Source organism: Zootoca vivipara, chromosome 6, assembly GCF_965207765.1.
Source record: "Zootoca vivipara chromosome 6, rZooViv2.hap1.1, whole genome shotgun sequence".
NCBI lineage: Eukaryota > Metazoa > Chordata > Lepidosauria > Squamata > Lacertidae > Zootoca > Zootoca vivipara.
Window position 1 is genome coordinate 25,588,537 of NC_142589.1, and position 17,668 is coordinate 25,606,204.

A 17,668-nucleotide genomic window follows, 5' to 3' on the forward strand; every position below is an offset into this window, starting at 1 on the left:
GTGGTGGTGGGATGAAAGCGCAGAAGGATCCTGTATGTTATTTAATGAACACTTGTGCCTAAATGTAAAATTATTTTGTGTGAGGGTGACAGAACCGTATCTAGCCCTGCAGTAATTTACCAAGGAACAAATGCAGAGGGGAAAAGTGTTTAAATCATTGGGAACTGGAACATAGCTCAGTTGGGGAACTTTAATCTCATTACACATCTTGATTTAATTAAATGTGGGGGAGGCTAGCTGATGCTCTGCAAGTTTCTCATCGTTAGAAATTAATTGCAACAATTTTCTTACGTGAACTATTTGAGCAGGCCAAATATGCTTCCTATTGATGTTTTTTTCAGAGGCACTTGATTACCATCAGATTTTGCACCAGAAGTGAACACTGGCCATTATTACACCAGGGGAAAAATGAGATGGATTGTGGCCTTGCCCAACTCCCATTCATTTGAATGGGACTTTGAAGTTAATAAAGATTGTGCCTACAGCTGCCAAGTTACTTGTTAATGACTGGGAAAGTTATACTTCCAAACCAACCGTGCCATAAGTCTCATATAAAAATGTTAAAATTAGCTTTAAAAACATCACAGTGACTTTTTTTTAATAAAAAAGCACAGCATTATAAAGTTGATAGTCTTCATAAAAGTACAAAAATGTGAAATCTATTTGCTTCAGCATAAGGAACATAATTCATGGGGTTGTGGTTTTTTTGCCCACGTGAGGAGGGGTAAAACATTGAAGGGGTGGGGAGGATTTTTGAGAGGAAATGGTTCGTGTAAATACTTGTCACATACAATAAAGCAAAAATCTCCCTTAAAGCACAATATATCCTACCACTTTTAATAACGAAGCTCATGACAGTGTTTAGCTTGGGTTTGGTATTCTTACTTAAAAAGACACACTGGGGGGGGGGCAGAATACAGTAATTGAACATTGTAATATTCAGGAGGGGACATGGAGGGCATTTTGCTTGTTTGTAAAAGCTCCTCTGAAAGGTTGAAATACAGGACGCCACAACATGCTACATTATCAAAAGAAAAACGAAGAAACCCAACATGCTCCAGTCTTCGAAGTTTGAAAACCACACACAAAAATCAGTCATCAAGTGTGGAATCACAGGTAAAACAAGCAGCCACTAAACATTACAAATGGAATGCTGAGCAACAAGTGTTTGAAAGTCAAGAGAGCTTGAGAAGTACCATACAATGAGGAAGGGGGGCAATGTTCAAATGACGGACGCAAGCCTTTTGCTGGACTATGGTCTTCAGCAACAGCACCCACACTAGTCCCAGAGCTTTGCTTTGGGGCAGATCAACCTGCAGCAAAAATTAAGGACCCGGTGTTGGATGAGCAATGGCACAAAGACAATGCTGTGGCAAGAACAGCACAGCTGTCCCTGCCAGGGAAAACCCTCACTTTTTAGTTCCTGCTAAGAGCAAAACTGTACGCAGGGATGTTCTTGGGTTACTTTGCCCTTAGCTGCACAGTGGCTGCTAAGAGACTGGCAGCTCCATCCTTGTCAGCTGAGGGCCAAGTATCCTCAGAGCTGTGCTGTCTGAGAGAGAAGCGAGGCAGAGCAGGGTGTGCGTGTGAAGGGAAGGTTACCAAAAGCACTGCATTGCTGATGGCTATTACAGAGCTCACATCTGGGTCCTAGCATTAGGAAAGGAAAAGGTCACTGGTATATACACCCTAAGCACTTTGGCAGCTGGGATCTGGGTTGAGGGCTGAGACATCAGAACATTAGTCTGTGATTCTTAAGCAACCATGGAAAAAGCACCAAGAAAAATCTGGAGAAACTACTCCCAAGTAAATGTTTTTGGATTGGTGTTCCCAAGCACCCTAAGGAAAATAACCGAAGAAGCAACAAGAAGACACTAATGGTATCAACAGGATCATGTTAGCAAGCCAGAACCCTGAGCAGACTCCCCTAGATTAGCAGTAGATGGAAAGACACAACAGCTGGTCCACAGAGGTCCTGGATAAGTATGCTTTGAGTGCAATGCAGGTGAGACTAAGTCTCAGACTCCACCCCCCTTCTCTGTATGTTGAGCATCGTTTTCATGGGGGATGTGGCATCATGCTTCACAAAAGAGTCACTCCCACATGACACTGAAGATGTCAGGGTGGAGCTTGCACCACACCACTTGTACAGCGTCTGCACCAGAGCCCTTTCTGAACCAGCCTTCTGTAGTCTAGAAAAGCTTTCTGGACACACAAAAACATTATCAGCACAAACCCTTTCTAATGATCACAGTAATTAAAAGGTAAAACATTTAACCCAGTGTACAATGATTCCACCCTGCCCCATGAACCGTTTCTGTAAACTCTTGGCATGAGCTGCTGGGGTCACAGCAAAGCTATGTAGTCTTTTTATGTCTAGTGAGCTTGTAAACATGGAACGTTTTGTTGTGAAATACTTTAGCAAAATACATTGTGTATGAAGGCAGGTCTCGTTTGATTTCCTCACAGAAGCGAGGATGTGGCGAATGTTTTAAATCAGGATCATTTTCCCCAGGACCATCCATGGTCTGTAACAGAAATTACAAGGTTGTTCAAACATCCTCTTGTTGCTACATTCTAAAACAATGAAATTAATGCAATACAAAGGAAACATAATAAGCTGCACAAGCACCAGATGCCATCGTATAGTCAGAGAAAAGCCCACAGCTGCTACACACCATACACCTAAAAAGCACACACACCTCACACACCCAGCAAAGCATCCTGTAGTTTGTTACAAACTGCAGTTTGTTAAGGTTGCTGGGAATTGTGGCTGTGTGAGGGGCAAACTAGATTTCCCTAGATTCTTTGGAGGAAAAATGTGCTTTCAGTGTATGGCACATTGTACTTTACTGTTGTACTTTACTTGATTCAATCCTATATTAATTCACATGGGCAATCCTAACTCCTGACCACAGATTACAGCACAATTCTAACTATGTCTACTCAGAAGTTAGTCCAGTTGAATTCAATGGGGCTTACTCACAGGCAAGTGGGATTAGGATTGCAGCCTTCTTTATAAACTCCAAACAGAACATAAATGCTAGACTTCCCAGTGACATAATAGCCCTGCTGTCTGGTTCATAGCAAATTTCACACTATGTTTGCTGTGTATTTAAGCCAAGACAGCCAATCAAGACACCATCCAGTTACTGTTGGTACAACTCCCATCATCCCTAACCATTTGCCAGGCTGTTTGTGGCTGATGGGAGTTTGAGTCTAACAACATCTGGAGTGCACCGTGTTGGCTACAAAGCCACAGGATGTTACAGGGAGAGATGATCCTGTGCCAGAGTTTTCTTCAAATACTGTAATGCAAATAGGAAGGCAGGCTCCAGTACTTACATGGCCATTTGCTATGTCCAGAAGATCACGCAGTCGACAGCCCCTGCTGTGTCTTCTTTCATAACAAATACTGTCCTCCAAGATCACAAAGTCAGTCCCAAAAGATCTGAGGATCCTGTGGACTTCTTCAGGAGATCTTTTTGCATACACTTGATAAACCTAGAAACAGTGTAATTTAATTAGAATTGTGATTCCCAACCCCATTTCCGCCATTTCTTTATTACTCGAAGTTGGGGAAAAAAAAAAGACTACTCAAGAGGGGCACAAGACAGAGATTTATGAAATAACATGGAAATATTTGACAGTCCCCTGCACCTGTCCCATAATACTAGAGTTCAGGGTCATCCACTGAAATTGGATGGAGGTATATTTCAGGACACACAAAAGGAAGTAACTCCTCATGCAACACAAAATTGAAGTATCAAATTCACTGTGCCAAGATATGGTAACAGTCACTGGCTTAGATGGCTTTAAAAGACAAGTTCATGAAGAAGTCTATCAATTAGTCATGATGGGGCCCTCTGTATTCAGAGAAAGTATACCATGGAATATGGCTTGATGGCAGGCAACTGGCTTGCAGCCTCCATGGCTGCTTGTGAACTTCCTGGAAGCACCCTGCTCATCATTATGGGAAACAAGACACTGGGCAAGATGGATCTTTTGTCTGGCTTAGAATGGCTCTTTTGCATTGACTAAAACAGAGTTACGGATAAGAAATGGGTACAAGAAAAAGACCAAAGAATCTGAATGCACAACTTCTGAAATATAAAGGAAGGAAACACTCTCTACTAGAATGCTAGGTAAGTTACCAGCAGTACCTTATATTTGGCTCAGCATCAAGTTTGTGTTTGGGATGGGATGTCAAACTTAGCAGTCTAGCACCAGCTATAGTTTCCAGACCAGACCTAATGGCAGCACTGCATAGAACACACTCAGTAATTAAGTCTTGAGGTTCTCAATACCAGATTATGTTAGGTCCAGGTGCAGCTGTTGTTGTTTACAAGTTGGGCCTTATGTGACAATGGTGGATCAAGGAGAACCCCCAAACAGTGCATCTGTTCCCTCAGAGAACAGTTTTGTTAATACTGATTTTGTTTTAATCACTGCCGAGTGCCTTGCAATATATGTTTGACTTGGGCAGGTGTCGGTGGGAGATAATGGAGCTTCCTTTAGCTACACCCATTAATAAATTTATGCCAGGCCTGACCAATGGCTCAGCTGTAAGGACCTGATGAGAAGGTCTCCCTTACCTGTTTTGTTCTTTCTCTCAGGCTCTTGTCCTCATAGTGGGGGTGATTTGTTAAAATCCTTCCTGTACACAGCTTGACGCCTGCTAAGAGCTGCATGCTTCCAGCAATCACTGACTTCTTGGGGGTGTTAGACCTGGGCAAATATTAAGAACGATTTTACTATCATATTGGTATAACTGTATAGCTAAAGGTTAAACTGTATACTGTACTTCATAATATAGGCAAGATAAATTCCTATATCCCCACTTCTGCTTGCAAAACAGCTACATTTGGTTACAATAATTAATTTTGTTTTTAATTAATTAGTTCGTAGACAATTAATGTGATTTGTGTGTGTGTGTGTCCGTGTCCGTGTGCTGATCTAGTTAAAGAAAGAGAGACAAGGAATGTAAAAACCCCAGTCCTTTTCAAAAGGACCTGAATAGCTTTCTCAAGCAAGTGCCTCCGAGACTGAGGGAGGGAATATCACTTTAGTGGGTTTTATCTGGCAACTCTCTTTGCAACTGGAGTGAAAGATGAAGAAGCAACCAAGGACTGAGAGTTGGCAATTACACACCCAAAGTTGCAGATTTTGTCCCCATTGGAGGCAGACTTAGGACTTGTGGGGCTCTAGAGGGGACCATCTCTACACACACACTTATTTGCCCCTGCAACTCCCTCAAGCCCCATGTCTTTTGACCAGCCCTCATTTTGGGGTTTTAGGATAGGCTTAAGAATTAAGGCAACAGTCCATGCAGGTAAGAGTTAGGTCAACCATCCTAGTAAAAGCCCACTTCAGATTGCAGCCATAAGTAACAATAGAAAAAGGATGCCAATGTTGTTATTGCGGATACTGTACCTGATTGAAGGTATACAATTTAACAAAGAGAAGAGATCATTTCAAGAAAGCTGGAAAGCTGCCAACATGAAGATTTCTCTACACTTAACTGTGTGTACCTGCCGAAGTTATTGCACATTATTTAAGCTCTCACTTAATTTTCCATTGAATTATCTGATCAAACTTTAAATATGTTAAGAGACAACCATAAATGTTTGCTTTAGCCCCAAAGGAGAAAACTTGTAGCAACGATGCAAGACATACCACAGGGCTGCTTTAAAACTTCTTACAAGGTCAAGTGAATCTCATATACAGACAGCAGAGTTAATATTTTTTAGCAAGCCATTTAAACTTTTGATGAAAAAAGAAAACTGTCACAATTTCTCTTTGACTTCTAAAGCCAGCTTCTTTTGAAAAATCTCTTTGCTCTGGTTTAATATTTTATAATTACATTTAAAATATTCAAAGTCACAAATACCATGAAGCGAGGTGGTCTCAGCATATGAATCGGCAGAAGAACTTAATGTTATGCGTGTGTGTAATCATCTCTCTCCATTAGCCCAAGTTGGAAGATGAATTCCAGACAGGTCTCAAGCTGAGACCTCAACCATCTGAGCTGGAAGAAACTCTGCCAAGGGTCAATGCAGCACCCGTTGAAAAGTCAGATTGAAAGAGGACCCTTAGGTTGACCCATGCACTTCCTATGTCTCTTGCAATATGAGAGATGTGGGACCTCATCCATGGTAAGTATTCTGGGACTTCAAAAAAATAATTTAATTATTTAATTTATAATCTTTCCACCCTGCTTAAAGAACTCTTAATGCAACAAATAATGAAACTGAATCACAAAACTAAGCATAATCAAATTAAATAGCCAGCAGCAATAAACAGCAAAAGACGGGCATCGTTCAAGATAAACCCCAGGAAAACAGCAACAATTTGATGCCTTACAAGGTTAACAGTGATGAGATCAGAAAGGCATCACCACTGAGAAGACCTAACCTCTGAAGGCAGAGACACCCAGAGCAGGACCTCGACTGATGACCTAAGCAATTAGGGTCACCAAACTGCCAATGTTTTACTGGTCCAAGCAGTAAAAGTCAATTCTATGTGGGAACCAGCACTTCCCAGCTGACTTCTGACTCTGCCAGTCATCAACCATGACCCCTGTCAGGTTTTGCCTAGTTCTATCCAGAGCCGGGCACATTCTTCCTGATCTGTCAAATTCTGCCATGGCTCCACTGGTGGCAATTTCACCAGCATTTTGAAAATGAGATGAGGTCTACAAATTCGACTGGGGTGGAAGAAAAGAGGAGTCAGTATTCACCTGTGCTTCTTCCCTTGGATCTCTTTAATGGTTGCATTTACTACAAAAACAGTAAGTGGCAGAAATGTAGAGTACCGGTAATTCTCCCAGGGAATGACCACAAGAGGGGGACAATTAGCCAGCATGGTCTTAGGCATATTGCAAAGAGGAACACCGAATTCCTCTGCTTATTGCCCAATGCAGCTGCTAAAAAGCTCAGCCTGAATCTTACACAGCTAATGTCTTCAAAGGCCCAAATGACACTTTTCCATTATGGAAAAACGAAGCAATTTTTACAAATGTCTGAACAAATGATGTATAAAATGAAAGGATAATTTGTTTTTATAGGTTTCTGCCAAGCTCCATAACCAGGCTGCCCAACCTGCAAACAATTTATTCTGCAAGAAATGTCACTAAATAATGACAAGGACTTACAGGTCAAACTGATTTACATTATGTAATTTAAATGTCATTCCAAGCGGACCTGATGGCATTTTGAACAAATAATCTCATTTATTTTTGAAGCTCTAAGCTTCAACAAGTTAATTACTGCTGAACTAATGGGGTAAACTGAGCACTATAATACAAAATGGGAACCTCTGCTTTATCTACACTTTTAAGAATTATAGGATTACTACAAAATAACTCATTCACAACAGAAAGCTTTAATGGGAATTACAGGGCTCCATGTACGATTTTGGAGGAAGGTGGGTGGAAAGAGCCCTGCTTAAGATTCCAGGAAAATTCAAAGCAAAAAGTCATGCTTAAAGAGGAAGATTTATTTGATGGTCAAATCAGAAGAGATAAATTATGAACATTTTATGCACATTTTGAGCTCCTCCACTTTAGAGCTTAGTGCTGCAAATAATGTATCTACAAGACACTTCTAAATGCAGTATTGGAAATGTCAGAACTTTGAGACTTCTAGAGAATTAGGATGGCCGCTTATGCAGCTTCAAGGAGTAAAGTAACAAAGAACAGGAAGATACCAGGAAGTACTTTTTAGAAAAGTATGGGGGTTAGATGTTTGACTGAGTGCTGCCCACTGCTACACACCCCTACTTTGTTCCTCATCAGAGCACAACCTATCCATTTTAGTTCCATTAGCCCAAACGAAAGGATGCAGCATACACCTGCTTCTTCTGATTGATGCTGAAGGCACCTTTGTGCTACATTTCCCCTTTAAAAAAAGCAGCTGTTTTGGGCAAAACTGCACTTGCACAAAACAGTTGTATTAAAAATAAAACTGTCCCCTCGGGAAGAACCAGCAGGTACATTTGTTCCTTCATTGGACAAAATGATGCTTATTTCCAATTGCTGCACACTGGGGGCACGTTTGCAGAACATAAATAAACCTCTTATTTGTTTTTATGTTTTTTAATATGAAGGTTTGGCAAGACTGCTCTTGCACAAAACCTCTGCATAAAAACAATAATTTAAAAAGACAAACAGTAATCCACAGCCAAACATGAATTGGGAATGAAGGCACATGTGCGGATCATAAATCAATCTTAATTGTTTTATTTAAGTTTTTAATGCAGAGGTTTTGTGCAAAAGCAGTGTTGTGCAAAACATCCGCAATACACACACAGAGAGAGAGAGAGGGAGAGGGGGGGGGGGAAACTGACAGTTAAAGCATGAACTGGGAGGTAAAGGAGAATGGAATATGGAAGCAAGGTGGTGAAGGGCCCTTAGGCTCCAGTCCACTACTGTACAAGAACGGGAATAAAACCACATGATGTACAGCATGCAGCACAATTCACTGTGTATACTGAATAGTGTGCTCCCTTTCAGATAAACACATTCTTAAGAAAGCCTGATGGTCTGTAATGATAAATTTGGCTTTCAAAACCTTTCTGAGGTAGAAAACTGCAATCCAAAACAAAACCAAAAAAAGTTATCCTATGCAGAAAACCTTGAATGAGATGAAGTTCAGCTGAACTTTTAAAGGGGCCAAATGAATAATGACTGAATCATTTCTGACACAAGAGCTTACAAGGCAAGAACATATCAGTCCCAGTTTCAGGTGCAAGGCATAAATTGGTTGTCGACTGCTGTTAATGCAAAAGTAATTAACTTCTCCTTACGTGCATAACATTCGCTCTTTGACACAATAAATTCCAAGTAGCAAACAAAAAAAAAAGTGTCTGTCATGATTTAAAAGGAAAAGAGGATAAGCAGCAGTTTAGTATTCTCTGCTCTGGGCTTGTGTGAAAAATTGCTCTCATTGCAACCAGTCAAATCCAGTTTGTGGCTGAAACCAAAGCCCCATGTATATTTTATGTATAAATCTATATATAAAACACTGCATATTGTACTCCAGAGACCAGGGCTATCAAACATTTAGCATCTCTTAATACAGAAGTGGTACTAAAGACCCCTGGCTGGTGAACATTAGTCATGAGAACATGTCAATATGGTAGCAAAGGGATGGAGATGACTTTGGTCTGCATTCACAATGGTGGTGAAGATTTATATTACCTATTTACTCATGAATAATTACACTGTCTGTTAACCCTACCCCAAAAAAGAAAAAAGGTAAAAAAAGAAGCAGCAATGCAGTGCTGTAAGAGGCAAACATATCCCGCTGACAAAGTCTTCCACCCCCGCAGCACCACTTTTTATAGAGGAAACTACAGGTCAAGGATAAACAAAGCAGGAGGCCCACAGGTCACATCCAGTCATATCTTGTGGTCTCTAAATGCCTATATCTGGTGCCATGTTGGGGGCCATTTCCAACATAGCAGTTGGGGTGGGGGAAGGACTGGACTCTCCAAGCCAAAGTGCAGGTGGGCTGAAGCCTCCCCCCCCCACCCCATTCTGATGCTCCATAATGGCATCAACTCCAGGAAGCTTTGCTGGAATGGGTACAGCTCCCCACCCCACCCAAGCTGAATAACATGTTAGGTACTTCCTCCCAGCACACAGTGAGAGGACTCCAGAGGCCTCATTTCAGAAAAAGAGGACACATCACTTAAGCACCTGTGAAAATCCTCTGTAGTATCTTTTCTTTGTACTGGGAGTGGTGCCTACCATGTTGTTTAGTTGTGGAGGGCAAGAGATGAGTAGGGCTTGACCCATCTGGGAAGGATCTTGAGACAGTTGCTACCATGCAGTGGCGTGTGTAGGTTCAAGCCTCCAAGCACCTTGCCTGGGAGATTCCAGCCGCCCATGATGATGAAGCTGGCCATCTACGTTCTAGCCAAAACCTGTAAGAAGTTGCTGCAGTCAAGAGGAATTGTGCACAGCGATTGCAACGAAATCACTAACCACAGGCCAAAAGCTTCTCCATGTTATGTTGTCTGCTTTCTGGAATTGGTCAATATAGGTCACTGATGGAACCAGAGAGCAGCAACACTAAGAACATCAGCTAACTCTAAAGAGCGTCTAATTTAAATAAAGTAAAAATCCTCTTACTTAATCCAGTTCATCAGCTCCACTGTGTCTGGGTCATAGAATTCCCTCAGCTCCGATAGCTCAGCCATCACACCAGGCCAGAACTAGAAGAAAAACCACACGGGGGGGAGGGGGGGAGTACAGAGAATAATCCACATGTCAAATACTGGGATGGAGCTCAATTCTGTAGCAGTTAGAAATGGCTGCTTTTGGAGCATGAGTGGGAAAACCTTTCTGACGTCCCAGTCATAGGAAGAAGCAGGTATTTTGCTCTGCTCAGCAGCAGCTGCCTTGTGTTTTAAAACATTACAAATGGGAACGGTATGGACTAAAACAGGCCTACACATAGAACAGTAAGCTGGGAGGCTGCAGCAAGATGTACTGCAGGTGAAGATGCTGTTCTGTTCATTGTGTCCAAAAACAGATCTCACAAATCACTAGCCACTTGAAGGAAAAGTGATTTCCCATGACAGCAAGTGACAGGACAACCCCCCACCCCAAAAAATGAACTAATTTTGAAACCTCCCCCCCCCCACTGGCTGCTTTGTTCATGGAAAGCATGATGGCAAGAGGTCAGTGGGGGATGTTTCACCCACTTCCTTGCCTGTTGCTTTTCACCCCCAGAAGCCATGTTTCTCCCTGTGGGGTTCCAGATGTGGGTTTGCAAGGGCAAAAGCATGTCCAGAATGTCACACAGAGAAAAGGAGATGGTTGGGATGCGTTCTTGTATGGGAGTAGGAGAAAAGGGAGCAGGGAAAGGGTTAAGCCACAGTTGAAGTTGAACAAATAAATATTTCAAGCAATGTATCTGGACTTACAGCAACCACATGTCTCTAAAGAAGCTTTCATTAGCTTATTCGAGATTAGGTTATAATCCCTCCCAAAAACCACCACAGGTTTGGGAGGAGGGAAGCTAATGCATATTTTGCTTAAGAAAAAAAATGTATCCACAGAAGATAGTTCAACCTAGTTACTGAAAACAACATGCTACTTACAAAAAGTTTCAGGACATAACTGACTGGAATTGCTTGTGCAAAAACTGGAGGGGATTCAGGGAGTGTAGAGAGAGGTTTTGATGGGAAGGTGAAGCAGAGGGGAACCCACAGGCAGGTGGCAGAAAGGGCACCCAGTGCCCCAGGTTCTATGCACGCTGCTTTGATGTGCATAAAAAGATGACTGAGCTGGTCAGATTTGATCACCAGTTGGAAGGGGTCTGGGTAGGACTAAATTGAGGCATACCCTTCTGTCTCCCCCAGCAGAGCTGATTAAGGCTGTCAGAGCTGACAGCACTAGTTGGTCTGCTTATTGAGAAGAGAGAGGGCAACCTTTGCATTCATCAGCCAGTATGAAGCCTGGTGCTGCATGACATAATCTTTAGAGATCTATGCATAAAAGTTGGTATGTGCCACCATTTGCTTTCAAGCGAGAGCTAAAAATAAAAAAAAGACACATCTTGCAGCAGTTTCTATTTTTAAAAGTGTAGTGAACTAAAACACCAATCAGTAAAGAGTACTACAGTGAACATTTGTTGCTTTAAAAATGGCTCATATGTAGCAAACAGAGTATATTTGTAATGAGCCTTTCAACTGAGGATTGAAAAAACCTACAGGTTCAGAAAACAAAACAATTCTTGCAGAATGTAAGTTATATGTTTAATTATCCGTGTAAATATTTATCCAATGATAGGAATGAGATTTATTTATTGAATGTATTTGTATCCAGTGTGTGTGTGTGTGTGTGTTGTATTTATATACTACCTTCCCACCAAAGCACACAAGGAGATTTACAATTTTAAAATACTAAAACTAATAAATGACATAAAATGGAAAGATGGCCTGGAGTGAGGAGAGGGGGCAGTCTGACTGGAGAAGTTGTCTTTGGGGCAAAATTGCTTACAGCAATTAATAAATACAACATATCAAACAACTAAAACAGGAGCAAATGAAACAACATCAAATAAGGATAAAAGGCTGAGTTTTTAAAAAGTGGTATAGTGGTACCTTGGGTTAAGAACTTAATCCATTCTTAACCTGAAACTGTTCTTAACCTGAGGTACCACTTTGGCTAATGGGGCTTTCCACTGCCGCCGCACGATTTCTGTCCTCATCTTGAAGCAAAGTTCTTACCCCGAGGTACTATTTCTGGGTTAGTGGAGTCTCTGTAACCTGAAGCATCTGTAACCCGAGGTACCATTGTACTTAAAAACCACCGATGAGGGTCCACTCTAAATGAACTTTGTGTGGGAGGGAACTTGCAAATACGTGGGTCCACCACTGAAAGCGCCCTATCCATGGTACCTGGCAATCTGATGGTTCTTTGCAGCAAGCCAGAGTGCAGGTCCTTGGGACCAATCTCTGGGCCCAGGTAAAGCTCATAAAGGTGGCACATTTTATGATGTCAATAGAATGTGGTTTTCAGTTTCATTTTTGTGAAAGTGTAACTTGTACTGTTCAAAAGAGGTGACAGAGTTTAACTGGACCAACTTGTATTGATACAGAATATATTATCACAGGTCTCCTTTCACAGGCGTAAAGAAAACCCCATTCAGCTAGAGAGTCAGGTTGGTTATAAATACTATTATTTTCACAGCTCTTTTTCAGGTTATGTCTTCATTGACAGAAATTATTGTATAAGGAAGTGTGACTTCATATATTTTTAAAAAATCTCAGCAGAGAAATCAGGGAGATGATGGGTGGTTTGATTTCCTGATATATGAGATGAGGGGAAAATATTCCTAGTGTAATATAATTCACATAAATGATATTCTCATGTACATGGGGAAGAACATAAGAATAGCCGGCTGGATCAGGGCAATGGCCACCTAGTCCAGCATCCTGTTCTCAAAGTGGCCAACCAGATGCCTGTGGGAAACTAGCCTGTACCTGACAGTGTGAAGGAAAGTTAATGTGAGCAGACACATGGCAAACTGGTAGCCGTCTCTGGATCATGGAGTTTACCTCTGTGCATACCATTGGTTCACTGTGACCTTTCTCTGCATGGCAGTATATCTCTCGTGGACAAATGTAATAGGGAGAAATGGCCCTTAGTGGCTGTCAGGGGGACACCATACAGAGAGCCGCCGCTTGTCATCCTAACAAGCTCCTCGCCCAGCGTCAGCATGAGCAGCGAGTCAGGAGAAAGGAATGAGGAAGTGAGCGGGGAGGAGAGAGGGCTCTGTCAGGTATCGCCTCAGCTCCGCTATGAGAGAGGGCCAGGGGAGGAGGAGTCTGGAGAGATGTCGGACACAAGGCCCCCAGAAAGGAGACCGTTCCCTCCGACGCCCGAATTGAGGCGCGCGCCCACCCGTAGGGCCAGGGGGTGGCACTTTGGGGTGCCCAGGCTTTTATGCTGGGCAAGAACCCGGAAGAAGCCATTGCGGGGTTCTGACTCGGACTAGGCAGTCATGTTTGCTTATATCTTTGCATTGTAAATAATATGCACAATAAAACTCTGAAAGACAAGACGGAGTGGAGCGTCTCTACTCAAGAGTAAAAGCAGGCGCCTCTGACAGTGGCTGAGAAATTTTCCTTATTTTCTAAAAGTAATTTTTCTTATAAGAAAGATACAGACTAACAAAGAGCCCTACCTTGTAACAAAGATACAGTAATATGAGTACTGGTGTCAGATATCTAATCACAGAAACCTAGGCAGAAAACAACAACAATTACATTTACTGAAATAAAACACCGTCAATGAATGATCAACAAATTCTGAGAACAAAGACAACAGGATCTGCTTCACAAATTGCATTTTTAGGTCGAAGAGCCTCTTTGCATTAGCAATTTCCGTCTCTAAAAGTCATTCCATTAAGAACTTTAACAAAATACCGTGTATTAATTTAGCTTCTGTGAAGCGCAAAATATTGTATTGGGCTATACCCTGTTTCTCATATTTTAAGACATCCCCATAAAATAAGCCATAGCAGGATTTTTAAGCATTCAAGGAATATAAGCCATACCCCGAAAATAAGACATAGTGATAGGTGCAGCAGCAATGCCGGCCGTGGCAGGATGAGGAGGAAAAAAATAAGACATCCCTTGAAAATAAGCCATAGTGTGTTTTTTTGAGGAAAAAATAAATATAAGACGTGTCTTATAATATGAGAAACACGGTATGTGAAAAATTATATACTGTTGTCGCTTTGATTTTTCATGAAAAGAGTTATGTTTTTTTTAAAAAAATGCATTCCATAGCTTCTGCAACATCACCATCTAGTGGACTTAAATAGAATTCCTTTAGTAAGTTACACTCCCAAAATGCACCCTGAATTCCAGATTAAACTGTATATAAATCTAAACACTTTCCCTCCAGCGTACTGCAAATCTGTTTTAAGCGTGTGGTGGTTCACCTCAGGCTACCCCTGAAAGAACTGGATTTTTCACACATCAATGAAAACAAGCAAAGCAATAGCACATAACAGCTCTGACTAACCCTTTGTGGTGTGTAAAGATGGACAAATCTCAAGATCAGCCCCCACATGTCACTACTGCACAGACCAGAAGCTGCAAACACACATATGTGGGATGTCCAAAGATATTTCATCCTGCAAGATGAAAAGAAAGAAAGAAAGAAAATGCAGTATGTGGAGGCAAGCTGAACAATAATAGTATATAGATAACGTAATCTATAATAGCATACATACTTAAAAAATAACTTTATTTTACTTCTAGAATATTCAGTATCTTAAAGCACCTACAAAGATAATTTTTTTGAAAATCAGTTCTGGCAGCTCATCAAATAGAGCTGGAAGTAAAATCCCTCTGTATCCTAGTTTGAGTGCAGTTTCCATAGGACAATTTTATTTCATAACTGGGACATATGTTATGAAAAAAGTAAGGTAAACAGACAGAATAGGAATTTATAGTCTATTTTATATGTTACTTTATACTCCACATGTAATATCCAGTGCCCAATATCTATGATGTGTCAGATAAAGGGTACCTCATTGTGCTCAAAGCCAGCAATCCAAACAGAATGGTGTGCACTAAATTGTAAGCAACACCTGGTTTCAGCAGAGTTATGCACTTTTGCAGTTTATCCGCAGGTTTGTTGTTCACAGAGCCACTGAGTGAAAGGGAAACAAAAGAAAAGGAGCACGGTTACATTAGCAATACGTTATTCTAAAATAGGACATTTGTATGCAGTTCAAAGGAACCTCCTGGTTCCAGGGAAAAAGAAAACATTCTAAAGCAATACTAATAGATTTTTCATGCTTGCCGAGTGCTTTAAATATTCCCCTGTGCAAGATTTTCTGCTTTCAAGCTGGACTGGCAAACAGTGGAACATGAGTGAAATAAATATGAAAAATAATTTTATTTGCACATCATAATACTTCAAATGCTGACGCATAAATGTTCGGGGGATGGGTGGGTTGGAAACAGACAGTTGACAGTTAATACCAAATTTGCAGTTAGGAGTACTCCCCTGGTTTTGCACAAAATACTGGTCTCAGCTGCTACTAGGAATTAGCAAGTGTTGGGATAAAGCTGATAAAAGTTTCCCAGATGAGAATCCAGTTCTACAGAGCCACCTTCTCTTCTATCTATCAATAATAATAATAATAATAATAATAATAATAATAATAATAATAATAATTTATTTGTACCCTGCCCATCTGATTGAGTCCCAGCCACTCTGGGCGGCTTCCAATCGAGTATTAAAACAGTACAGCATTAAATATTAAAAGCTTTCTTAAACAGGGCTGCCTTCAGATGTCTTTCAAAAATAGGATAGCTGCTTATTTCCTTGACATTTGATGGAAGGGCGTTCCACAGGGCAGGTGCCACTACCGAGAAGGCCTTTTGTCTGGTTCCCTGTAACCTCACTTCTCGCAATGAAGGAACTGCCAGAAGGCCCTCAGCGTTGGATCTCAGTGTCTGGGCTGAACGATTGGGGAGGGGGGTGGAGGCGCTCCTTCAGGTATACAGGACCTATCTCCATTTACTTGGTCATTTTTACTTGGGTTCCAGTAGATTTTCCCCTGCCCAAGTGAATCACTTTTGTAACAAAGGTCAAATGAATAAATCCACAGATAGTGACCAACATCTGCATACCATTGCAAAATATCCCAAAGTGGCCTAGGAGGTTGAAAGCAAGAATGCTCTATTTTCCTGGTCATTAAAGTTGTTGTTTGCTTTCAGCATAAATTCCACCGAGAGCTGCTGCCAGTCAGGGGAGAGGCAACGAGTTTGATGGATCAATGGTCTAGCTCAGTATAAGGCTATGTTCTCTCTAACATGCAATGTTTCATTAGAAGGATGTGTGTATGGAAGAATATTTTGTTATGTGATGGGCATCTGTCCGCTTAAGTAGTATAGCAAAGACACAAGTTCACTGCCACACTAGAAACTAGGCCTTATTAACTCTAGTAACCAAGCCTTGCTACAGTGGCATGCTTTAGCAAGTGAACTAGCCAATATAAACATCATTCTAAAAATTGAGGCTGCCACCGCCAGTTATATATCTTGGGTTCAGAAAACCAATTCTCTCTTAGATAATTGGCTCAAATCTGAGGCAAGCATGCCCTGATGCTGAACTATGACGCTGTTCATGTCTTCCTCTTCTTATCAACAAGAAAGGAAAAAGACTCCCTGCACTGAAAACATAATCCTGCAATATAGAAACAGACATACCTGAGATTTTGAAAAACAACCACAGCAGATGTTATGGTCATCACCAAGAGCACAAATACATAGGCATAGAAAACTAAAGTGCCCGAAAGTCTTGTGAAAGTATTAAAAGGCAAGAGACCAAAAGCTTCCTCACACAGGTACAGGTTAGCATCAAAATCTCTAAAGAAAAGGAAGACAAGTCAACATTGCAAAGTTATTGGCATTTTGTGTTTTTTTTGGTGTGTGTGTGTTTAAAAATCTAACAAAATTAGTACTAAAGTTGCATGTAAGAAAGTGCTCAAGCAAGATCAGTAACTACAACTCAGAATTTACAAGCAAGAGCAAACACTGCCTTATTGCTATTTGTTGCATTTATAAACTGCCCTTCATTCAAACAAATCCCTGGGTTTTTCAAACAAAGCAATAAATGCAGATTAAACTACAGCAGTGGACGTAATGCCCTCCAAATTCTGAAACCCTGGTTTCAGTACCACCAAAAGTGAAATTGAACAAGTATTTTGTGCTGGAAGTCCATCAACATAGAGGGTAACCAACGTTTAGGGATGGGGTATTCTATTGTTGGGCAGCATCACAGAGAAAGCCCTATTCTGTGTCTCACAATCCCTGCCAATGGGACAACCTGAAGAGCCTCCACTTACGGCACAGGTTGGCTAGTAAAGGGAAACATACTCCAATAGAAACTTGGGTCCCTCCCATGCCAAAAAAAAAAACTAGAAGAAAACAATTTTGTTTTGAACTCTGAACAATACCATACCTTGTTGCTCCAAATCCAAACTTTGCCTTCAGAAATTTAAATATATGTTCATCTGACTCCAGATTAAGAACTTTCTGTGAAGAGAGAATATAAAAGTTACTTTCTTTTAGTTGTGAAGACAACTCTGCCATCCCCATCACAACATTTCACAAGTGCCACTTTTTTTTT

At 41.1% G+C, this 17,668-nt stretch overlaps 1 protein-coding gene across 9 annotated transcripts in view; it reads right to left on the reverse strand.

Annotated features, from left to right (window-relative positions):
* Window positions 1–816: 816 nt before the first annotated feature.
* DPY19L3 (dpy-19 like C-mannosyltransferase 3) overlaps window positions 817–17,668 on the reverse strand; it is a 34,713-nt gene continuing 17,861 nt past the window's right edge. For 6 of the 9 annotated variants that reach the window (XM_035119292.3, XM_035119289.3, XM_088671829.1 and 3 more), the window contains exons 11-19: window positions 17,501–17,574; window positions 16,747–16,905; window positions 15,056–15,178; window positions 14,546–14,657; window positions 13,701–13,757; window positions 10,136–10,218; window positions 4,596–4,728; window positions 3,346–3,504; window positions 817–2,528 (exon numbers count right to left, since the gene is read on the reverse strand). In XM_035119292.3, coding sequence (XP_034975183.3) covers window positions 2,358–2,528; window positions 3,346–3,504; window positions 4,596–4,728; window positions 10,136–10,218; window positions 13,701–13,757; window positions 14,546–14,657; window positions 15,056–15,178; window positions 16,747–16,905; window positions 17,501–17,574 — 1,071 coding nt within the window. In that variant the 3' untranslated portion in view covers window positions 817–2,357. The remainder of the gene's footprint in view (window positions 2,529–3,345; window positions 3,505–4,595; window positions 4,729–10,135; window positions 10,219–13,700; window positions 13,758–14,545; window positions 14,658–15,055; window positions 15,179–16,746; window positions 16,906–17,500; window positions 17,575–17,668) is intronic. The other 3 variants (XM_088671831.1, XM_035119293.3, XM_088671832.1) reach the window with 1 other exon arrangement.